The 25672-nt window shown below is 39.5% G+C and overlaps 1 protein-coding gene across 1 annotated transcript in view; it reads right to left on the bottom strand.

Moving 5' to 3' along the window:
• ADAM19 (ADAM metallopeptidase domain 19) overlaps window positions 1-25672 on the bottom strand; it is a 132539-nt gene that overhangs the window by 6273 nt on the left and 100594 nt on the right. Inside the window, 12 exon segments of the mRNA XM_074212523.1 lie at window positions 6107-6313; window positions 6722-6806; window positions 9679-9820; window positions 10038-10146; window positions 10297-10374; window positions 11676-11880; window positions 12436-12544; window positions 13191-13386; window positions 14930-15019; window positions 15798-15975; window positions 21049-21188; window positions 22351-22435. Of these exon segments, the coding sequence (XP_074068624.1) occupies window positions 6107-6313; window positions 6722-6806; window positions 9679-9820; window positions 10038-10146; window positions 10297-10374; window positions 11676-11880; window positions 12436-12544; window positions 13191-13386; window positions 14930-15019; window positions 15798-15975; window positions 21049-21188; window positions 22351-22435 (1624 nt within the window).

Raw genomic sequence — 25672 nt, 5'->3', positions numbered from 1 at the left:
TTGGTCCATATCAAGTTCACCAGTGAGGAAGTATCAACACACCTGAAGCATGCTCAGAAAAACAGGGACTAATTTTTGTCTTTTATCTCTGTGATTTATTGAAAGTCACAATGTTTCTGGGACCCAATAAAACAAGAAGGGGTTGGAGCTGATGACCTCAAAGTTTCCTGAGTCTATAATCTTATGATCTGGGTTCAGTGAATGAATCCATATTATGATTATAGTTCATTATAGTTCACAGATACTTTCTAGTTCTGGAGGTGTCACTTGAGGGACCATAGAATAGAAATCCACTACTTTCTGACCTTATCTCCCTATCCTCAATCAAACCTAATCATTGGCTCACTCCAAAAGTGAGGTCATTTATATATAGGTCATTTATCCAAATGAAATGTAATGAAGTGCTTTAGTAAGATTTGGCTTTAACTCCAATTTTTTGGTCATTCAGTTAATCCAATTTTCCCCAAATGATTATTTTTCATTGAATAAAGATTCCATTCTCAAGAGATTTTTAGCAGTGAGTATAAAACACAAATCACTTGCATATACATTAATGATCCATTAATATTTTCCCCCAGGATGACATCATTTTTATAATTATCAATTTAAAATACATTTTAAAATCTTGTAAGCTGAGGTCTCTTTTCATCTGTTTTTTTTTTAAATATATTTTAAGGCAATGGGGTTAAGTAACTTGCCCAAGGTCACCCAGCTAGGCAATTATTAAGTATCTGAGGTCATTGGATTTGAACTCAGGTACTCCTGCCTCCAGGGCCGGTGCTCTATCCACTGTGCCACCTAGCTGCCCCTTAAATATATTTTTGACTATGTTTCATGGGTTTTTTCATTTCATGACTATTGAATTCTGTGAATTAGTCTATTGATTATAGGCTTCAGAATTGCAATAAATCTATAATTTAGAAAGAATTGACTTTTTTTGGAGTATTTGTTCAATTTCAGCATGAGGGAATAAATTTTTGTTTAGTTCCTTCTTCGATTTCTAACAAAGTCATTTTGAAATTTTCTATATGTATAGTTCTATATAGATAATGATAGGTTAAAGAGCAAATATTTAGTGCAGATTATCATCAATGTAAACGAAATCTTTTTCTAAGAGTTTCCTTTGATTTTTGTTGATGGAATGTAGAGATGAAAATTATTTTATATTTTTGCACTGATATCAATGTATGATATTGCAGTGATACCACGTGATAAGTTTTCTTTTTCAGCATCACTTTTGTTCAGTCCAAAGTTCAAAACCATTTTCCTCAATTATAGACTATGATAGTTTATCAATTTTCTCTATTTAACCAATGTTTCTCTATTTAAACAATCTCTAATAAATTTTTAGGTATTTGATAGAATTTACTGATGTGTTCATACTATAATATTATCTATTTTTGCAGGATAGTTCTTTAATAATTTAAAGATTTTTTAATGATTTTTTTCTTCTATGACAGAATAGATTTTCTTCTTTGGCAGGTATAATTTCAATCGTTTATATGGATAAATAAACATCAATTCCTTTTAGCACTATAAATTTATTAGCATAAAGTTTTGCAAGGAATTCTGCTCACTGTCTTGATTATTTTGGTCTCATGATCTCTGCTTTCTCATTTCTTTGAAAATTAGGGATTATCTTTTTTTTTTTTTTTTTTAGGTTTTTGCCAGGCAAATGGGGTTAAGTGGCTTGTCCAAGGCCACACAGCTAGGTAATTGTTAAGTGTCTGATACCGGATTTGAACCCATGTACTCCTGACTCCAAGGCTGGTGCTTTATCCACTGCTCCACCTAGCCGTCCCTATTATCTTTTTTAAAATTGATATACCAATTATTTATTAATTTGTTGTTGGTTTTATTCACCATTTCAATTGGCTAATTATTTTTCAATTATATTAACTTCAGTTCTTGTTTTGGTTATTTCCTTTTTAAATTTCTATTATTTAAGTGCTCTTCTGGTTGAGTTTTTCTCTTTATTGATATGGACATTCAACATTACCAAGTTTGCCTTTGAGTGTTCTTTTAGCTATATACCCTGGATTTTTCTATACAGTACCTTCTGGTCTTCAACCAAGATATAATTGATTGTTTTTACAATTTTTTCATTCACTTGACATTATTTAATAGATTAGTTAATCATAACTCAAATGACTTATCTTTTAATTACACAATCATTATTTATAACTAACTTTGTCAAATCATAATCCAAGAATACAGTTTATAGAATTTCTGCTTTATTTTTTAATGATTTATTATTCAAAATGTATTTTACTTTCTATGTATACTTGGGGGGATGTGTATTTCTTTTCCACCTTTTTTTTTCTTTTTTCTTATGTTTATAGAATGTGTTGAATTTAATTTAGTAAGTACAACTTCTGAAGGTTTTCACAATTACTAGTGAAATAGTTTATCTTGATGTAACAAGTATTATTGTAAGTACTGACTCAATTACCTGACTGCCTTTATAATGTCTTCGAAATGTACATAGTTTTATGATTTATTCAAATTTACCAATTGTCCAACACGTTCCTTCTTTTTTTCCCATCTCTTTCCTCCTAACAGAATACCTAAAACTGGTTGGACAAATAATTTTAGATTTGTAGCACATATATATGGACTAGTGGCTAGAGTGGCAGGCTGGAGCCAGGAAGATCTGATTTTAAATCCCACTTCTGATGCTTAACAATGTGAGCATGAGCAAGTTGTCTTTTGGTGGTGGGTTTTGTTTTAACTTTCTGACCTTCAGTTTCTTCTTCTGTAAAGTAGGTGTAATACTAGTAGTACCTGCTTCATGGGGTGTTTTGGGATTCCAATTACATCATACTTGATGGAAAAGACTTCGCAGACTTTAAAGTGCTACATCTGTTCAGTTGTTATCACGCCAATGCTGACCATGGGGTTTTTCTTGCTTTAATCCACTGGAGAAGAAAATGGTCACTACTGGCATGTGATATGATTGTAAAGTATCAGACAACTGAATGACTGAACAAATGTAGCATTTAAAATGTGCAAAGTATTTTCCAGAATATGTTCTAATTTGAGTCCCAAAACACACCATGAAGCAGATGCCACTAGTAATATATACCTATTTTACAGATGAGGAAACAATTTTTTCTTCTCCAGGGGATTAAGGCAAACAGAGATTAAGTGACTTGAGTAGGGTCACACAATTAGTGAGTGTTTGAACTCAGATCTCCCTGATTCTAGAGCAGTTAGGTTGCTCAGTGGTTAGAGAACTAGCTATGTGACCTTGGACAAGTCACTTAACCTTTGTTTGCCTCAGTTTGCCTCAGTTCCTCATCCTCATCCTCAGTTCATCAATCATAAAATGATTGGGAGAAGGAAAATGGCAAATCACTGCAGTATATTTACCAAGAAAACATCATGGACAGTATGGTCCACAGGGTCCTAAGGAGTTAGTCAGGGATTGACACAACTGAACAACAAATATCCTGATTCCAGGTCCAGCACTCTATCAATGGAGTCATTTAGCTGCCTCCTAAAGTGCTAAATACCTGTCAATTGCTATCAAGAAAAATATGAATTTGTGTAAATATTGCATTGTAATTTGTCTGATCATTCTAGGGAAATCAACTGTCATTGTAGTTCTTAGTGGGTCCTCTTTGTCATATTGGGTTCAATTGTAGCTCAAGGATTCTTTTCTTGATTGTTTTTTAGGGTTTTTTGTTTTTTTTTTTTTGGTAAGGCAATGGGGTTATGTGACGTGCCCAAGGCCACACGGCTAAGCAATTATTAAGTGTCTGAGGCCAGATTTGAACTCAGATACTCCTGACTCCAAGGCCAGTGTTTTATCCACTGCACCACCTAGCCGCCCCTCTTTGTTGTTTTAACATTTATGATATGTCTAGGAAAGCTGACTCATAGGTTTTTTCCCAAGTAGGGGACCCGCTGATTCTTTTTTCTATTGTCATTTCTTTTCATAATTCTGGAAAATTTACTTAAAGAATTTCCAGGAATTGGGTGGCTAGGTGGCGTAGTGGATAGAGCACTGGCCTTGGAGTGAGGAATACCTGAGTTCAAATCCGGCCTCAGACACTTAATAATTACCTAGCCGTGTGGCCTTGGGCAAGCCACTTAACCCCATTGCCTTGCAAAAACTAAAAAAAAGAAAAGAAAAAAAAGAAAAAAAAAGAATTTCCAGGAATATAGTTTTTTCCTTTTCTTTTTTTTTTCATATTTTCTGGGATGTGACATTGGCATGACTTAACCATATCTCCAGATCTATCACTTGTATTTGAATACTCATCAATTTTCTTAACATGTAAGTTCTCTCATCTTAGCTTGATTTTTTTTTTTTACTTTGCACATGCTGTCTGTGCCCCTGATTTCCACCATTTTGAGTCTAAGATTGACTGCTTCTGATTTTGTATTATATGCTCTAGATTAGTCATATTTTGTTCATCTCCTCCTGATTTTTAAAAGTATCTTTTCATTCCATCTTCAGTTCCTCTCATTTAGAAATATCTACAAATTTTTTTAATTTGCTCTTGCAATTTTCTCAACATGGAAATCCTCATTAAATGATTTAAATATGACATTTATCCTTTGAAGGATGTCAGCTTGTGTTGTTTCTTTTGTCTCTGAGATTTTAATTGATTTTGGTTACTCTGGGGTGTTTTGTGGTATTATGTTTTTATTGTGCTAGTCTTTCATGGCAAATTTTTATTATATGTGGTTTTTAAACTGTTTTTCCCCCCTCTTTGGTGTTTCTCTTGTTTTTTAAAGGAATATGAGGAGCTTGGCTTCCCCCTAAAGTCTCACTCCACCATTTTGCCTGGAAGCCTGCCCAAGGACATCTAGCCCAGCTGTGACTCTGTCCCAGTAAACACCCCGATGTGAGGGGAAGGGCTCTCTGTACTTAGGCACTAGGGATATTTATTTGACACGGATCTGTGGTCCCTTCCTGGTTTTGTTTGCTCCTTCTTCCTGCCAGAAGCCTTGTCAACGGGGAGATGGAGGCTGGCTGCTGAAGCTGGTTATTTGTTTCTTCCCGTCCTTGGAGACCTAGCTGTACGTTTAAGTTCCTTCTACTCTGCCTTTCTCTTCCACCCCCTGACCTGGGTCAGAGAGCAAAATGGGATAAGCCCGACTACTCAGAAAACAATTGTGTGGGTTTCTAGGAACAGTAAGCTTACAACTTCACTCTCTTCAGTTTCTTTTCTCCCCCCTTCTTTTTCTTCCTCCTCACTTATCTATTTCTTTTCCTCTTTTTGTGTTTCTTCTTTATTTTATCTCTTCTTCCAATTTATCCTTTCTCTGCTTTCTCATTTCTATTTTCATCACTTCCCTCCTCTCTTCCTCTTTTTAATGTCGTCTTCCGTCTTCCCTTTGTTACCTCTTTCCCTTCTTTTTTCCATCACTTCCCCTTCTTCTCTGCATTCTTTTCCTTCTCTATCTCCTGTTCCTTTTCTTCTGTTTTAAGGAAATACAGAAAAAAGTGTCATCAAGGGGGGAAAAAAAACCCTTCAAAATCAGATGGTTTTCTAAACAATACCTTGACTCTACTCCTCTAAACTCATCAAAGTCCTGACCTCATATCTGCCAAGATCTTTAGGAACAGGGATAGCTTAGACCAAATTACAACCTGCAAAACCTGGACCAAGAAAAAAATAGGAGGAAACCATATGTGAATGAGGCATCAGCAATAAAGGAGTGGTTTTATTTCTAGGAAAGGGGAAGAAACAAACAATGAAGCCCAGGAGCTTTAGATGAAGATGGAAAGACTAGCAGCAACCACTTCCTTAGAAACCCTACTACCCCTGCCTGATTTTTCTCAGCAGACAGTTCTCTCATTAGAAAATATCATCAGCATATTCTGATGAAGCAGGAACCTTTTTATTCATATTTTATTCACAAGTTCTTTTTTCTGAGTCCTTTGCAGTTGGTGGTGTTGGTGTAGATTATATTGCACTGATCCTACTTGCTTTATTGCATCCTGCATTTAACTATATTTAACTGTCTGACTTTGGACAAGTCACTTGTGTTTTCCAAGTCTTAGGGTGCTCATTTATAAGATGAGAAGGTTGCTCTGCAAGCCTCTAAGATTCCTTCCAGTTCTCATATTAGGAGCTGGGTAAACTCTTACCTGGGTAGCAATGTAACTAGGAGCTGGAGGCACTGGCCGGCTTGGGGGAGGCCTTCTCACAGATTCTTTTCTCTCTACTTGGATCATGGTCCCTGGGGAGTTTCTGATGTCCTTGTTGAGGTGTACCAAGAGAGGGAGAGGTGGGGACCCACCGTGTATATGGTCTGGAGGTGGTCTGGGGGGAGGAATTTCTGGAGTGTTGGTAACCTACATATGGGGCAAAATACAAAACACTGATGAGATATCTGTATCCCACATCTGAATGACCTACATATTATTTGCCCTCCTGTATATTACTTTAGGATTGATGATCAAAAGTGAGATGATGGATAAGATGAATTCTGGAAGATCCTTATAACTCTAGAATTTTCCTGATCTCTCAGAGACACGTGGATAAGTTCTTGCCTTTACAAATATGTCTTTTCCAAGAATGCCATAGGCATAACTTTTAGGCCAATTCAGTAAAATTTATTCACAAATTTCTTTGTAACTCCCTCTCCTCTCTCCCTAAGAATTCCAGAGGAAAAATCAAAGGGAAAATTCAGTATAGATGGTCATAGGAGGGTGCAAAAATGCAGAGGAGATGGAAGTTTCCTAAGCATACAGAAGACTTACCTTTCTCTTTCCCTGAGGTGTCTGTAACTTGAAAGTTGGGTTGGCATGGCCAGTTCCACCATTCTGAGTAACTTTGAAGGGGTAACTGTAAACAAGAAAAAGGCGGGGGAGACTGTAACTATAGGTGCTGTCAAACATAAGTTTGTCCTTTCAGGTTCTAAGGTGCAATCAATATTTCCAGATTTTCCCCTCTCCTACATTTCTTGCTAAACTGATAAAAAAAAAAAAAAGGAGATTCTTTTCTTCTCTGTATGGCTCCTCATACCCAGCCCATCACCTTTCAGCTCCCTCTCCATAGTCTGGCATAAGAATGATACACAGGCCTGGCCCTCTAAAGACAGAAAGCATCTCCAATTACTTTGGGGCTGCTACCTTCCCAGCAATTCTTTTCTTCTCTCAAAGCTGGATCTAGCAGAAAGCTTGGACTTGGACCCATAGGCATAAAAGTTAATTTGTCAGTCAAAGCCTTCACATTAGAAGATTGTGCATTAACTGCTGTTGTTTTTGGTTAAAAGGGAAAAAGATGAAGGAGAGGGGGAAGTGACTGCAGGGAAAAAAGAAAAAAAATTGGTTAACATGCCAAAAAAGAAAGTCTCATGTCTTGACACAGAGGCAGAAGTGGGATGGCTTGAGGGGGCTTTGGCCATCTGCCTTCCTTTGCACTAGCTGTCCTCCCCGCCCCAGCCTGGAGCACACTTCCTTCTCACTTCAGCCTCAGAGAATCTCTCATTTACTTTTCAAGCACTACCTTCTAATCTACACAAAGTTTTTCCCCTAGATATCTCACTGTTTCTGCCTTTTTTCCTAAACACCTTGTATTGAATAGCGTTGTGCTTATTTTGTATTTACTCTACAGATATTTTTATGTTTTTCCATAGATTTTATTTTAGCATTTAACACAACACTGAAAATTTTATTCTCCTGGAGAGGGTGATTAATAAATTATTTCTCGATTGAATGATTAATTTACTTCCAGGGCACTGACATTTAGAAGGTGTTGATGATGGCACTTGTTCTCATTCAACCGGTAAAAGCTAGTTAGCAAAAAATTATTAATTAAAATAAGAAGATACTAGATGGTTGTTTCCTCCTCAACCCTAAGTAAGTCCAGGGAGCTGACATCTACATCCCAAATGCTTCTTCCCCAGCCTGGGGGTCCCACCTTGCTATGGCCCCTCTCTACTCAAACTTTACTGTACTCTAGGGTCTATGCTTGCAGGGTCAGTGTCCTTGCTCTCCAACCTGAACTTGCCTAAGGCTAGGGCTCTGAACACTTGACTCTGTTAAAACTTAAAATTGTATCAGCCAACAGGCATTTATTAAGCTAAATGTTAAGGCACTGTGTTAAGTATTGGGAAAAGAGGCAAGAGATAGTCCCCCTCAGGGAGTATATAATCTAATGAAGGAGACAAACAGCAAGCAAATATGCAAGCACATGTATATATATATATATATATATATATATATATATATACATATATGCAAACTATACACGGGATAAATAAGACATAATTAACAGAGGAAGGCACTAGAATTTTGAAGAAGGCTTCTTGTAAAAGGTAGGATTTTTTTTTTTTTGGAACTTACAGGAATCTAGGGAAGTCAATAAGCACAGTTGGAATTACAGTCCAGGCATGGGAAACAACCAGAGAAAATGCCTGGAACCAAGATATGGATCATCTTGTTCATGGAAGAACAAGGAAGCCAGTACTGCAGGATCAAAGAGTACATGTCAGGGAGGAAAGTGTAAGAAGATTTGGAAATATAGGAGAGGCTATATTATGAATGCCAAATAGAGCATTTGATTTGATCCTGGAGGCAATTGAAAGCCAATGGAGTTTGTTAAATAAGGGGTAACAGGGTTGAATCTTCACTTTGGGGAAATTACTTTACTGGCTGAATGGAAGACAGACTGGAGAGGGGAGAGACTTAAGCAGACAACCCCCCCCCCCCCCCCACACACACACAATGGACCATAACAGTAGTCCAGGTGTGAGGTGACAAGGGCTGAACTAAAGTGATGGCAGTAAGAAAAAAGAAAGAGGTATAAAAGAGAGATGAAATCAACAGATCATGGCAACATATTGATTATGGGGAGATGAGATATTACAAGGAATCTAGGATAATGCCTAGTTTGCAAGTCTGGGAGGATGGTGTTACTCTTTCTAGAAATAGGGTAATGTGGAGGGGTTTAGGGGAAAGAGAATGAGTTCAGTTTAAGATATCTATTGAACATTCAGTTCAAGATGCCTAAAAAGCAGTTAGACATTCGAGGTTTGAGGTTAGAAGAGTGGTCAGGACAGGAAGGGTAGATTTGAAGTTAGAAGAGAGATGGCAGTTAAATTTATGGGAGCTGATGAGATCATCAAGTGAAGTAGTAAAGAAAGAGAAGACAAGAGGGAACAGAACTACTACACCTCTCTGGTTTTAGGTTAGAGAACCCCAGGGGAAGGCTGACAGTCATTTATTGGAAATATAGTATCCCCACAACTGTCTGCAATCATTAATGATTTCCCAGGCTATAACAGATGAAGGGGGAAAAATTGCACGGCAATGCAAAATGCCAAGATATCCTTGTGGACTGGTGATCAGAGGAAACCTTTCATGTTGTTCTCCCCCGGGTTTTCTTTATGCTGCCAGCTACAGTTATGCCAGAACTGTTCATTACACTCTATCTGGTCTAGATAACCTAGTCTAGGCTGCTATTAGCTCTAGCCCTTTATCGAGAATGGGAATATCTCTAACCTCCAAAATCCAAGAGGCTAAAATGACCCTAAAAGGTCCAGTATAATATTAGACTTCTAAAGTTCTTGTCATTAGAAGGTGAGAGACTAAAGTCAGGGAAACTAGCTGAGGGAATGGAGGGACAGGGTATTATAATTGTCCAGGAGTGCGATGAGCAAGATCTAACTTAGGGAGTGGCTATGTGAGCAGAGAAGTCAAAACATTCATCTCACCCCAACTGTAGCCTCCATTTGGAAGGGAAAGCTGAGGACTTGAGGGGACCCAGTCTGCCCCCTTTGCAGCAGCAGAGCACTAGTAGAATGATACCCAAGAAGATGATGGCGGCCAACACTCCAGCCACAACAGGGCTAACACCTGCTAGAAAAAGAAGAAATCATGTTGGAAGAAATTCTCTGAATGCAAGTGTATAAGGGTCATTTAAACTTAAGAAGCTTCTGAGGAAAATAGAGGATCATAATTATCACTACTGCTATCATTACTGTCCTCTAGATCTTCCATGCCTCCCTTTCCACTTGTTCCACTCACTGACCTAGGATGCAAGGAATGGCAAAGATGAGGATATCTCACTCACTCTGGGGGGGCATGGGCCCACTGTCAATGCTGCCTCCATGGCCCACAGTGTTGCAGAAAGGCGGAGCCCACCCTTGGGAGCAATGACAATTCTGTTTATTGTTACAGACCTGTGGAGAAAGACAGGAGGCATGAGAGTCTCTCATGTGGCATATCTCAGAGGAGAACACCAATTTCCCATAGATAACTACTCTTCCCCCACCCCGAACCCTGTGAAAACAGATGGAGGACAAGTCATGGGGACTTCTGCCAAAACCTACCCCATGGCCGTGACATTTCTTCCCACAACCTTCAGTTTCAAAAAAGGAAGTGTTCCTGCATTGTCCCTCGAAGCAAATCTGTGGGAAGAAGGAACTGAGTCATTCATTAACTGGCAATCAGGAACCTTGGCTTCTAAGTCTTGTCTTTATCAAGACTTAAAACCGAAGACATTTCACCTCTCTGAGATTCCATCTCCTCATTTTAATATTCCCCCAGAAGACAGAGAACCATGCTCGGAAGGCACAATGCCCTCAAGGCTATCAGCAGTCATTAGTCATCCCTAAGGCTATAAAGGAGGATGCCAGTGAACCTGGCTTGACAAAAATGATGCTGTAGGATTCAACTCCTGCGTCTTTTGATTGTGATTTTGAATGATTGAAGTACAAGGGATAGAGAATGGAACAGGGGTTAGGTATCAAGTAAATTAAATGAGGAGATTTATAGCATTAAGAAATGAGAATAATAGGGAAAAGACATCTATGTGTAGACCCTCATTGCATTTTCAGAGAAAATGAATGAGTATTAAACTGGAAATGTAATGGAGGAGGGAGGAGATATCAAGGGTAAAGGCAAAGGTATCTTCTGATGTACCTAAGTCCTATAATAGCATCCTGAGAGCCATGATGACAACCCTGAAAGATACTGTTCATTCGAAGAGTACAATTCTGAACTCACAGTGGTCTCCACACAAGAATAGGAAATACTAAGAGAAGCCAACAGAACAAACCTCAGTGGTCACTGAAACCTGGCAAGAAGTGATGTGCTGGTAAGGGCATTTGAATGCTTCTATGACAGATCACTGCAAAAATGAAGCTAACTAATAGCTAGTGTACATGAAAGGTCTTTCAGAAATATAAAGGGTGATACAAATGCACTGCTAGGTCAGTCCTAAATGAATGGAAAAAATAGGGCAGCTGATAGGAAACAATAATCCAAAAAGCCCTGGCCATAACATTCAGTGCCATAGAACTGGAATATCCATCACCTAATAAGTCATTCTTTCCTCCCTCACTCAACTCCTTGTAATAATCATACAAGCAATTGGCTATCCTCTGCTTAATAGTAAACTTGGCCTGTGTGGTAATGGGTAACATGGTCTTCATTGTCCTCTTAATCATCCTATTCCCCTGGGGGACAGCTCTAATTGTTAGGAAATTCCTCCTTATATTGAGGTGATTAGATCAAATAGATTGTCTTCTCCTGTCATCTCCATGGGTACAATGAAAGACTTGAATTTGGGGACTGGATAAATTTTTATAGTGACTTTCTCCCTTAAATTTTCCTTTTTTGACAAGCTGAGATTTGTCCCTAACTGCCCCAACTTCAGTATCCAGGCTTCCTGAAGCCCATCCTCCACTCTTCTGAGGCAATAACTTACATGGTTATTGCCGCACTTGGTTCCCGTCATCACAAGCCCTGGATCCAGCATGTCTCCCTCTTCCTCTGGGCCTCGATACACGTGGGTTCCCCGGCAGCGGATCTTCTTTCCATTCATGGTGATGGTGGTATCAATAGGAACTGCATTGGACTCCAAGGGCCTGGCCTCTGTACTCTGACACTGGATCTTCCCACACTTGGCATCTCTATACCCCAGTCATGAGGAAGGGGGTTAGAATTCAGAGAAGAGTATAGAGGTATGTGGCAGCCACAAGGCAACCTTTCTCCCTTACCATGATCAATAAGATTCCCTATCTGAAAGGTCTCCCTGTTGGTGAGAAAAGCATCCTTCTCTGAGAAAGACTATGCAGAGGAAAGCCAAAGCAATTGAATCCATCATTTCTTTCTCTTCCTCCTGACACTGATATATAAGTATGCCCCAAAAGTGGATGGGGTGGGAGAACTGGCCAAGATCAATTCCTTCTTTATGGGAAGAAGGAAACCCAGGGTGACAGCTTCCTACGTTATTTGTTTTTCAAATCAAGAGAAGAGATTAGCAGTGAATCATCTCCCTTCTGTCACCAGGCCTGGTTTAGAAAGAAAGGTCTGCAACTATAAGCAAGCACTAAGGAGAAGTCAGTAGCTAAGGTCCATCTGGAGCTTATAGAGGCTTCCCTAGGGTCAGGGCTAGATTGGGTGCAGTGACAAGAAAGACCTTGTGGCCAATCCTCTCCCCAAAATGTTTCTTTTACAATCATCACCTCATGGCACATTTCCTGTGTTCTCCATTCATGTCCTTTCCACAATTTCCAAAAGGGTCTCCTGCTATGTTCACCTTCTCAAAGCAGAGGTCAGGAGCAGGACGAGCTCCTAGGAAGAGAAGAGAACACATTTATTAAGCAAGCTTCTTCTAGAAATCTCAGAAGAGTTCTTCTGCAAAACGATATCATCAGTAAGTTTATATTGGAAGATTCTCAGAATCTCTTTTATGGTCTGTTCCTTCCCCTCTATACTACTCTTATAATAAACATAATAGCATTGATATACCCCTTTCAGGTTTTGCAAAGTGTTTAACAGATATTATCCCATTTGATCACCACAACAACTGAGAGATGGGTGATATTCTTATTTCCATTTGACAGATAAGGAAACTCAGACAAGTCAGAGGTTAAGTGACTTGCTCAGGATCATACAGTTAATGGTATCTGAAATCAGTTTTTAATTCAGGTCTTCCTGTTTCCAGATCCATTTCACCAGCTTTAGTTGTCTCCAGAACCCATGTTTTATTGTGTTGTTTTGTTTTTTTCACTTTTGACAAATAAGTTTATATAAAACTTCTTCCAAATCCTAGGTACTCCCTACCCTACAGATTTGTTTGTAAAGAAGGAATTTCCTAAATCTTAAAACACTCTACATATGAGTTATGAGTTTCTCTTCACACTAAAGGTACTTTGCTACCCCTGTTATTCAGAAGAAAGAGTCAGGATGAGAGAAAGGCTTCAGGGGAGACCCTTACCAGGTCCCCAGAGCTGTTGGCACTGCTCTTGATATGTAAGACACATGCCATTGTAACAGTAAGCCTGCCCATCTTCACAGGGGGTGCCATCCATCTGGTAGAAGTTGGTAGGACAATGAGGGGACTTGCCAGTACAGAACTCCGGAAGATCACACTGCCGAGATTGCTCACGACACATGGTGCCCGGAGGTAGCAGCTGAGTCATAAGAAAAGAAGGGATAAATCAGTAAATGAATTATCTTTCACCTCAGAAGGACTCTGTCATCAGCATTCATTTTACATTTCTATAGACTTTTCTGATTGTCCATTTTTAACCCCCAATATTCTTTTTTAAAATTTTATTTATTTTGTCAGATTACATGCAAAGGTTATTTTCCGCATTCATACATTTGCAAGCTTTTGAATTCTACAGTCCCAGTATTCTTCCAGTGATGTGACAAGAGTTGTTGATTTTGGAAACCCATAACCTTCGAGATTGTAGGTGATCTAATGGGCAGTGGAGGGACAAATATCATCAAGGACAGGACCAAAAAAGGAAGTGGGCCATGTAAGAAGTCATAGATACTCCAATAGTTGCATAAATATCCATTAAACAGTAAAAGGCTTAGGAAGAGGGACATCTAGGTGGTGCAGTGGAGTCAGGAGTACCTGAGTTCAAATCTCACCTCAGACACATAATTTCCTAACTGTGTGACCTTGGGCAAATCACTTAACTCCACTGCCTTAAAAAAATTTAAAGATTTAGGAGGAGAACCTCAGTGCACTGGGTAGATATTGTATGGAGAACTTATAAAAGTATAAAAATATTGAAGACTTGGTGCTACACCAAGGGAATAAGCATGCATACTGTTGAGCCAGCAAAAATTATGTTTCCACAACATTTTGCACAAATACTCTCTCACATACACTCATCTTCCTAGCTTCATCCCTACTGGGATTTCAATGGAAGTTGGACAGCCAAGAGTATTAAGCAGAATTGGCCTCTATTTTTCCTCATCCCTTTACCTCCACCATCAGTCAGAACCTCATCTTATGCTCAGCCCCATCTCTACATCCCTAAGGAGACCCTCAGCCCATCTTAGAGACATCTAAGATATCTTGGGAGCTGCTTTAGAAAGAACAACCTTCCAACCAACTGCAAGTAGCAGTTAAATTTTTACTCTTGAGAGAAGTAGATAAGGTCCATTATACTGTCAAATCTGAGCTCTGAATAGGATGACATGATGACAGGTGATAATGACATAATTTGGGGAACAATATTGACTGAACTGACTTTATGAATGAAACCTCAGTTGTACTTTGAAAAAAAGGAGCAGAGATGCATTAGGGAAGATAAGGATCTTTTTTAATGGGTTGAGCCATCAATATTCACTAAGTCTCTAAACCTAGCATGTATTTTACCCCTCCCCCCTTTACCCCTCCCCCATTTTCTGTCTTTCTTGAGGGATGTGTCTAGGGTTCTCTGTTCCTTTGGGGGTAATAAAGCAAGTCTACCACTAGCCTCCAAAAAAGAAAAGCTAAGCTCGAATATTTTGGCAGCTTTAAAGAACGGTAGGGACAATTCTCTGGAAGGGTTAGAGTTCAGACTGACCTAATGGAATGCATTATACCACTCAGTGGTATTCATTGGTGGTCCCATCCCACTAAAAACTTCTGAGTCCTATGCCTTCTCCCTCCTCCAGTGAAAGATAGTCAGACATATAGCCATTATTCTTTTCTATAGCACCCTGTCTCCTCACCTTGCACTGGTGACAGCAGGAGCCATGTGCACACTCTGCCCCAGGTTTCAGAGTACAATTAGCAGCATTGCAGCAGGGATTATGACATTCCTGGGGGAGAGAGGAGCCAGATAGTGTTTACACCTGATAGGAAGAGGTGGTGAGGGTGGAGAGGACAAAGAAATCCACCTGCCTCCCTTCCATTCAAGAACCAGAGGCTCAGAAGCCCACACCCTCAGAGACCCTTTAAATCCATTCAGCCCACAATTGCCCAGGATAAGTCCCTCAGAACAAGGGGACTGTGGTAGCAGCTCCTAAACCTAGCCCGAAAGTTCCCTTCCTCCTAAAACGAACCTCAATCTAACCAGTCCCTTCAATCCCTAAATGCCACCCACTTGCAGGCTGCCTGTAGTAGTAGTAATTCCTCCCTTCTTTCCCCTGGCTCCAACAGTCAATGTACTGATCAGATGTGAATTTCCTCACAGGTAAAACATACACAACACATGGATGAAACTCAGGTAACATTTGGCGCTTTCTCATGACAAGCTGGAGGCTGGGGCAGGCTGATAGTTCAGAGCAGGGCTTATCTAGAAAATCTCTGGGCTTGGACATGAAAAGAGGACCAAGACTCCCTGTTGGCCCTTATTTCCTATCTTAAAGGAAATTATTTCCCTATTATTCCCTATCTTTAGGATCACAGTATTTATAGTTGGAAAGAATCTAGAGATCATCCAGTTTGACTTCTTCACAGGAAGGGAATTTATAGGTTCTCCCAATTTAACACCCTCCCCGCCATTTTACAGATGAGGGCACCAAGATCAAGAAGGAGTGGAGTGTTCTAAACAGTTACTAAAGTCCCCTCCCTCTTCTCTGAGCCCTGAGTTCTTACCTCCTCCTCACCACAGTCACATTCTTCCCCATCTTCCAGGTACCCATTTCCGCACCTCTGGCCACCATACAATGTCCTGGTATCTGGCATATTGGAAAGACACATGCCACCTCCTGACTGCAGGTACCTGTCCAGTTCCTTCCTGTTGCACCGGTTGAACACCTTGGGGAAAGGGTGCCTGGTAGAGGAAAGAACAGAGTTGGAATGAACTCATCATATTGAGGCAGCAATATGGCATAGAAGATGGGACATGAGTCTGTTTAGATGAGTCCATCTGCATAATGGCTATTCTGTACCCATATTTCAAGCTTCCTATATCCTTTCAAGAGAGATTTGGATTTGATTTTCTATCTATAATGAGAGATAATCTATAGGCAGTTCCTATATTGTGCTGCTTTGTCATATCATGAGAAAATGAAGATTTTAAACATATTGGGTGGAACTCCCATGTCAAACTTAGGGAAAGAAGGTCAATACTGAGGCATAATTTTTTTCACTTTATCTTCCTTGGCATTTTTTTTGCCACATGGCTAACATGAAAATGTTGTGAGATTTCACATGTATAATTCATACCCTATTTCTTGCCTGGATGGGGAGGGAGGTAAGGAGGGAGAGAATTTAGGACTCAATGTTTAAAAAAATGAATAAACAATGAATGAATAAGATGGGCAACTAATTGATCAACTATGATCTGTTCTCTTGGAGGAAACCCCAAGACATAAGAGCACAGACGCATATTGTAACATCTGATTATGACAAAATGGTATTCCCAGCTTTATTTTTGCTTCATACAGCACCAGAAGAAGTATTTGAAAATTAGAGACAATAATATCAATATTGTACATGGATGATACAGATTTTATATGTCTCAGCAGAGTTGTAAGCACATTTAGGAGCTTGCTTTCCCTTAGAACTTATGAACAAGCCAAAAAGAAAGAGTTTCCAGAAGTTTATTTACCAATTCATTCATTCAATAAATATTTAATAAGTACCTATATGAGAAAATTTCCATTCTGGTGATGGAGATAACAAAGTTTAAAATAAAGACAATATAGCATAGTAAATAGTACTGGTTCTGGAGTCAAGAAGACATGAATTTGAATCTTGCCTCAGATAGTCATTAACTATGTGACCCTGAGCTATTTATTTAACCTGAGTCTTGGTTTTTCATCAATAAAATGAATAATAGCACCCATCTAGTAAGGGTCTTTGTGAAGATCAAATGAGATATTGCATATAAAATACCTTGTAACCCTTAAAGTATTGTATAAATTTGTTGTTGTTGTTGTTGTTATTATTATTATTATTATTACTTCATAAGTTTTCGTCCCTGCTATCAAGGACCAGGCAGTCTAAGAAGGAGATAAAGACATAAACACATAGAGGCCTCATTATTGACTCAGCATTACAAAATAATTTGTTAAAACAAAGGTTTGATGTGAGGTCTGAGGAAGAAAGGCATTATAGACCAGAGGGATCAGGAAAGGTTTCTTGTAAAAGGGAAAGGGAACAAACATTTGGTTTTTTATTTTAAATTTACTATTTTCTCTTATTATTTATATATATTCCTATTTCTGTATTATATTCATATATAATATATTTATGTTATTTGTATATTTTATTTATTCATTTAAAAAAAAAAACAAATCCTGAGTTCTCTTCCTTCCCCCTCTCCCTATCCAGGAAAGAAATGGGGAATCAATTATACATGTGAAATGACCTAAAACATTTTCATGTTAGCCATATTGCATAAAAAATACCAAGGAAGCTAAAGTGGAAAAAATATTTAGATCCCATCAGTTATTTCTTCTCTGGAGGTAGATAGCATTTTTCATAATAAATCTTTTGGAATTATCTTGAATCACTAGTTGGATCAGAATAGCTAAATCATTCACAACTGATCCAGGCACAATAGTACTATTACTGTATGCAGTGTTTTTCCAGTTCTGCTCACTTCACTTTGTATTAATTTATATAAATCTTCCCAGATTTTTTTTCTGAAATCCTCCTACTTGTCATTACTTATAGTACAATAGTATTCTAGCATAACCATATCCTACAACTTGTTCAACTATTCCCCAATCATGGTAATCCTTTCTATTTCCAATTCTTTGCCATCACACACACACACACACACACACACACACACACACACAAGCTGCTATAAATATCCTTGTACAAATAAGTCTTTTCCCTTTTTTTCTTTGATTTCTTTGGGATAGAGACTTAGTAGTGGCATTACTTGGTCAAAGGGTATGCACAGTTTTACAGTCCTTTGGGCATAGTTCAAAATTGCTCTCCAGAATGGATGGGTCACTTCACAACTCCACTGAGTTAGTGCCCCAATTTTTCCACATTCCCTCCAACATTTGTCATCTTCACCAATCTGACAGCTGTGAAATGGTACCTCAAGAGTGTACAAGCATTAATTAAGGACCAGGTGCTGTGCTTGATAAATATCCTTCCTACTGATCTTCACAACAACCCTGGGAGGTGAGTGCTATTATGATCCTTGTTTTGTAGTTGAGGAAACAGAGACAACAGAAGTGAAGGGACTTGCTTAGGATCACACAGCTAGTAAGAGGCTGAGGCTGATAATTCTAACTCAGGTCTTCCTGTCTCCATGACCAGGGCTGTATCTACTGTGCTACCTAGCTAGAAAAGGAAGCACTCAAATTAAGACTTTTAATTTAAAAGAAGGGTGGGAATTCATCCAGCATAGATGGAAAGGAAAACATATTAGGGCTGTGGGATTTTAGGCAAAGGACTGAAGGTAAAGGGCAAGGGTGTTTGGGGGAAACCACATAGTTCAGTTTGCTAGGAATGCAGAGGAAACATGGAGGACTAAGAGGAATGGAATAGGGGAATCAGATAATGAGTGGCCCTGAATGAGACACAAAAGTCAGGACTTTATTAAGGAGGTAGGCAACTAGAAACTACTGAAGATTTGTAAAAACTACTTAAGAATGCTTTTAGTAGATCAAAGGGCTGCCCAATGAGGCCAAAGTCATGGGCTTGATGGTTCTGTTACAGGGTCACAGACCATACCCTTAACTCTAGTCAGCCAGTTATCTCATAAATAGCTACTACTAATTACAAGAAGAATTGGTCAAGGAGGTGTGTCTGTGAAGTTCTTTCAGCAGATGAGAGGAAAGGAGAGCTAACAAAACATAAAACATGAGCTCTCTTAATGAAGGGTTACCATGAAGGGAGCAGAACCAAGCAAACAATTCATACATGACTATAATAATTCTGTCAAGGAAAACAACTGTGAAAAACTCTGAATACTACTCAAGCAATGATCAATCACGATTCCAGAGGATGGATGATGAATCATGCTTCTCACCTCCTGGCCAAGCTACAGTGAACAGAGGTGCAGAATGAAGCAATGAGTTTTGGATCCAGCCAACATGCAGTTTGGCTTTTCTCAACAGCTCTTATTTATTACAAGGAAAAGGCTTCTACTTGGGGAGAGAGGGAGTGCTCGGAGCTAGGGTGCAGCTGGCTAGTGATAATGATGTAAAAAAGAAATGCAAAAGATGCTGATAAACTTTAAAAATATCTGTACTGCATAGCTCAAAGGAGGTTCTGCTGAAAGTGAATTTCGAAGCTGGGCAGATTAAACAGGGGAGACACTCACTCCTTCTGGGAGATGAAGCCTTCTTCCTCAGTACTTCCTCCGGCTAAGTGCTAATGCTTCTCCCTTCTTTCTCTGAGAGACATAGTAGTGTTTCTGACAGAACCTGAACTCTGGGTGCTACTTCATGCACCATTTGTTGCTGACAAATACCCTAAATCACCATAATAACACTTGATGATCATCATATCATCATTATTATGATGATAAGTTGTGATAATAATACTGATGCTCAGTTTTTTGGTTTTTGTAGTTTTCATAGTGCTATCACATTCATTTTCTCCTTGGCATCAGAAGGACAGGCACTAGGATTGTTCTTTGTAAAGCTGACCCTGAGGCCAGGAGAAGCAGAGACAGAACTAAGATGGGAACCATGGTTATCTGCCTACCAGAGTAAAAGAACACCAGACTTGGAATCAGACTATGGGGGGGGGGTCACTGAGTAAGATTCTACTACTTAATAAACTGTAGAATCTTGGATCATATGTATTTTTTGAGACTCATTCTTCTTATATGTAAAGTGTAGAGAATGGGGCAAGGGGAGGGAATGAGATAGAAGTAGGAAAATGTTTTAATTACATTATGTTATTATGCACAGTTCAACTTCCTGACTAAAATCCCAGAACTCCCCAATTACTTCTGAGTTCCCTCTGCCCAAAGCTTTAACAAAAGAACTTTAAGATACATTGAGAAAAAAACTGGCCACTGCCCTAGCCCCTATTTCCAACCTCCATCCTTACAGTTAATTGAGACCTGAGTCTAAGTCTAAGATGTGTCACTAATGAGCTGTGCTGCATTAGGCAAAGTGTTCTGTTTCCTCATTCATAATATTAAGGATGATTTCCAAAATCCCAAGATCTAGCACCTAAGGTCCTTTCTGGCTCTAACATTCCATGTTGTAAGGTTCCTTCTAGTTAGGTTCATATTCTGGGATCTAAGGTCCCTTCTAACTTTAACATTCTTTGTTTTAAGGTCACTTCCAGTTCTAACCTATGTTCTGTGCTCCAGAGTCCCTTACAGTCCTGCCATTCTGTGTTCTAAGATACTTTACAGTTCTAAAATTATTTGTCTTTCTAGCTCGAGTACTCTTAACTGGTGGAGAAATTTATGACATTTATAAACTAGATGCTGCTAGTTCTAACATTCTATGTTCCAGTATCCTTTCCAGCACAAATATTCAATGAACTAAGATCCTTTCCAGCTCTAATATTCTCTGTTTTCAGGGCCTATTTCATTCTGTTTTTATTATCTGTTCTCAGGTCTCTATTAGCTTTAACATTCCATGTTTTGAGGTGTAACAAATTAAGGTCTTCTGGTCTCTGGGTCATCTCTATTACTTCCAGGAGATCCAATTCCACTCCCATATTCTGTGTTCTAAGATCCCTTCTAACTTTAACATTCTGTTCCAAGTTACCTTCTAGATCCAACCCTCCATGTTCTGTGCTCTACTGTTCCTTATATACCTGTTATTCTGGGTTTTAAGATACTTCACAGTACTAATATTTTTGGTCTTTTTAGCTCTAGCATTCTAAGGTCCCTTATTAGTTCTAATAATAATAAGTTCCAGTATTCCTTTCAGTGTGCTCCAGGCTGGCCAGCTCTCTCCTGACTCACCCCGTGGCAGCTGCCATGATGCACCCACCATCGGCCGCGCTTGCTGAGCAGCAGTCCGCAGAGTCATGGCTCATTCCAAAGTTATGGCCCATCTCATGAGCCATGGTGGCAGCCACCCCGATGGCATTCTCGGAGTGATCCTGGGCAAGGAGAGAGTTCAGTCAAGGTTAGCCCTTCTAGGCCTTCCCCCACAACATGACCTTCTCTAAAGATCTCCTCTGCCAGTCTTTACTGATCCAACTTTTGAATACTCACAGAGACATTTAACAGGTACTTCAAGAACTTATGATGGAGTGATCTAGGAGTCCTTTTTCTTATGATTTAAAAGAGAATGAACTTATGATATTCTATCTTTTTTTAGGTATTTTGCAAGGCAAATGGGATTAAGTGGCTTGCCCAAGGCCACACAGCTAGGTAATTATTAAGTGTCTGAGACCAGATTTGAACCCAGGTACTCCTGACTCCAGGACCAGTGCTTTATCCACTACACCACCTAGCTGCCCGAATTTATGATATTCTATACCAAATCAAACATATGGTCTACATGCTCATTGTTATGCCTCAGATAAGATTGTAGAGCAGAGTAAAAAGTTTTAGGTTGTAGAAGCCCTTGGTTGATTTCCTAGACATCACCCTGAAAGGTTAGCAGTGAACCCCCAAAACATCCTTATGATGAAGTTATCAATTGGAGACAACAGTATTTACCAAAACTCATTATTACATATTATACTCTATACTATTACTATATTATTACTTTCTTAGCTCCTTGGTTAGAACATATAGAAGAGTCAAGTAAACTGAATATTTTGAGAAAGGATTGAGGACCTGAACTGGGTCAGGAAGTAATATCACATCAGGAGTAACATTGCCACATCAAGTTGAAATTCATGTTAATTAACCTGGATTTATGGTTCAGATGAATACATACCAGAGCCCAGCCTTTTGGTTTACATGGCAGTTACTTTACTATCTTTTCCCACTAAAGATTGCAGAGAGGAGCTGCATCAGAGGCCCAAGACAATACTTGCTAGGATTGCCTATGTTCTATTTGCCTATTCTATGTTCTAAGGTCACTTCCAGTTCTGACCTTCTATGTTCTGTGTTCTAGTGTTCCTTATAGTTCTATTTTCCATTTACCTGGGAGGTCAGGGATAGGGGATATAGAAAGGGGATTTAGATAGAAAGGCAATTATTTCAATCCAACAGGAAAAATAGACACCAATTTGCAAAGATGCAAATTTCCTGGTTCACACAATAATTTAATCAGCTTCTATACTATCAGGCTTAATGGACGGGACTCACCATGTTGACCCCTCCAGACTGGTACACAGAACACATGGCCATCAGTGGGGCCAGGCCAATAGTAGTGCCATGAAAAGACATTCCCCTGAAAGGGAAGAGAAAAGGTAGAGTTTGACTTGAGAGCATCAAAAGTAGGCCAGGTATAAGAATAGCTGACTCACCACACTAAGCTATTACAGTTTTCAGTGGTTTCATTGAAAAGCCAATTTTCAATAAGCCCATCCTCTGACTCTCAGACATATTATGGTCTTTTAGTCTCTGGGTCATCTCTATTACTTCCAGGAGATCCAATTCCATTCCCTCACACCAACATTTTCTTTCACTTTCTTCTGGGAAACTCACAGAGGAGAAATATAGAAATATATGACTTCAAGAGGCAAAGAAGTAGTTTCCCTCTCTCTTCCCCTTCCTACAATATACTAATAGCCTAATTTACAGTGGAAGGAAATGAGCAGGGATTACAAATTGCTTCCCATTCCTGCTGAACAGGATGAAGTTAGCTTGGGTGGAGGAGGGGATAAGGAGGAGGAAGGTGGCATAGGTCATAATGTCAAGTTGATTCACACTCCCATCCTTTGGCTGCCAAGCTTCCCCCATTAATATCCCAGGCAGACATAGTTAGGGGTTCTGGTGAGTCACCCCCATGTCACACTCCAGGCCAATAAAGCTAATTCCATCTTAGGCTGCATTACATGCTTACAGGAATGAGAGGGTGACAGGTCCACCATACAATATGCCTTGCTAATATCACATCTGCATCTCATGCTCAGGTCCAGAGGCCACATTTTAAGAAGAGATCCAGAGAAGGACAGACATGATAAGAAAGGGCCTTGAATCCCTGCCATATGAGGAACTAAGTTGAAGGAACCAAACATAGTTAGCCTGGAGAAGAAATGATTATTGGGGACAGAAGGAGGAAAGGGACAAGAGCTGTATTTAAATATTCAGTTGGCCATTATGTGGGTAAGGGACCAGTCCAGAAGCCATGGGTATAAGTTGCAGCCTGGTAGCCTTCTGCTCTGTACTCATTATCTTTATAGTTATTCTGGAAATATTAAAATATGTATTATATTTCTCCCATTTAAATACAATCCATGAGAAAAGGATCATTTCACCCTTCTCCCTTGTGTTCCCAGAGTCTAGCACAGGGTCTAGTTGAAGCTTCATCAATATTTGTTTATTGATAGAAAGATGACCATCTCCCCATGATGCCAGCCTACTCCATAAAGTTTTCAAGAGTTGGAGATAATATTTGAGGTGACACCCCTTTGGATGTCCCCATCCATTGGGGTGGATTCCATTGTGCTGACAATCATAGTAAAATAGATGGATTGTTATTGGAATTGGGTAATTGGCCGATATCTTAAATTCACACAATTTCAATTCTGAATAGGTAGGAGAGGTGGGAATTTGGTGTTAGCTCATGCTCTTCTTTATGCTCCTGGAGTCTTATCTGTGGCGATCTAAAGAAAGTTCCCAGAGAGACTTCTCTCCTACACTTTTTGCTTTTAATGCTCTTCTCTCTACAACTGACATAAGGTTCTACGTCCCTAGAGATCATCATGGCAATGAGCATAGAAGTTTCCATGATGAGGTGAATGATCAGCCAGACCATTCAGCCCAAGTAATTAGAGACAAAGAAGCCCCAGGGAGCAGGTTCCTACCCCAGATGTGCCAATTAGTTGTGCATAAAGAAAACTCTGACCACAGAGTCAACTAACTATGTGATAAATGTGTGCTCTCTGCCCCGGGGGGTTTTGCTTCACTCCCTAATTGGGCACATCTTTCCACTTCTTACCAGCAGGACCTTCTAGGCTGCTTGGAATGGCACTGAGCAGGTTGGACTGTAGGATTTCTAACTAGAAAGGACCTCAACATAGTGCCTCATACCCAGGAGATATTGAATAAATACTGCAGGGAATCTAGTCCAAGAGCCTCATTTTACACTCGAGGAACCTGAAGTATTTTGGTCAAGTAATAGATAGCAGAGTCCAAATTAGCCCAAATCTCCTGACTGCTCCCTCTACTCCCTTCACTGTCTGACAGTATGTGCTTCATCATTTTGGAACTGCTTGCCCATAGTCTTCAGAGATGAATTCAGAAATGGGAACTTTGAGATAATACAATTAACAAGCACTTAAGAAGTGCCTGCCTTCTCCTAGTCATTGTGCTGCACAGTGGGGTTGCAAGGACTAAAATGAAATACCAATAGTCTTAAGGATCATGCTTTTAGTCTATGACTCAAGGAAGGGATTAAGGGATACTGCTTTCATCATGATTAGGATCCTTCTACAGAGCTGACCTCATAGTTGTATGCCTGTGAAACTAGGACACTGTTCCAGCACCATGCCAGGAAAGTGAATCGTTTCCATTCAAATTGTCTTAGGAAGATTCTGAAGATCAACTTGGTAGAATAAGACACCAGACACTGAGGTCCTGTCTCAAAGCTAAACTTGTCAAGCATTCAAACTCTATACAACTCCAATGGATTGGCAGACATTTGTCTATTTTTAGACTGTTTTGCAGAGAACTCACATAGAGTTCAGAAGAAGAGATACTGAAGAAATTTGGAATTATAGATATGGGAGACAATGGCATAGCATCATCCAGAATGGCATGCCTGCTCTAGGAGTAAAGCAGAATTGGAATAGCTCAAAGCAAACATGAGATGCACAAGTTTAGAATCTCTACTCTAAATGTTCATGTGAATGCCACACTTTTGGTAGAGCCTTTCAAGCTTTTATTGGTCTGATCAGTCTCAGATACACTATACATTGACCCCAACAAAATGACATCATTTGCATCCTTTTCAAGCACAAAGGACAACCACCAAACATTTTAAGGGATCAAAGGATACTGTCTCCATCATTTATTTGAGACAATTCTGTCTTAAGAGATCAAGAGATCCTGCATCCATCATCTGTTTGAGACTCTTCTATTTATCCTGAGGACTTAATACTGCCTTCCTAGATAATTTTGGAGATAGACTTTGGTCCTGGTCTGAAGGAGAAAAAAATTATTGCCCCATCAAAACCAGATGGGCAAGATTAGGAAAATGTCACCTAAAACCAAGAGGTCAAAGAGCAAGTTCTGAGCAGTCCATGACAGCAAGCCCTCATTAGCACAATCTGTATTTCTGGGTACATTCCCAATGGTGTTATCAGAAGCCTGACCTCAGCCCTGCTGCTGCTTTACCTACCTTCCTGGAGCTCCTGGTCTCAAACATAGCCTATTACTAAACATCTACCTGACTTACAGCCACTGCAGATATGGATCTCCATGTACAACCAACTATTCATTCCTATTAAAAATGCCTACATCT

The sequence above is a fragment of the Macrotis lagotis genome, chromosome 1, assembly GCF_037893015.1.
Source record: "Macrotis lagotis isolate mMagLag1 chromosome 1, bilby.v1.9.chrom.fasta, whole genome shotgun sequence".
Classification (NCBI taxonomy): domain Eukaryota; kingdom Metazoa; phylum Chordata; class Mammalia; order Peramelemorphia; family Peramelidae; genus Macrotis; species Macrotis lagotis.
The sequence above is the reverse complement of the archived record's forward strand: the minus strand, read 5'-3'. Positions and strand labels throughout refer to the sequence as shown.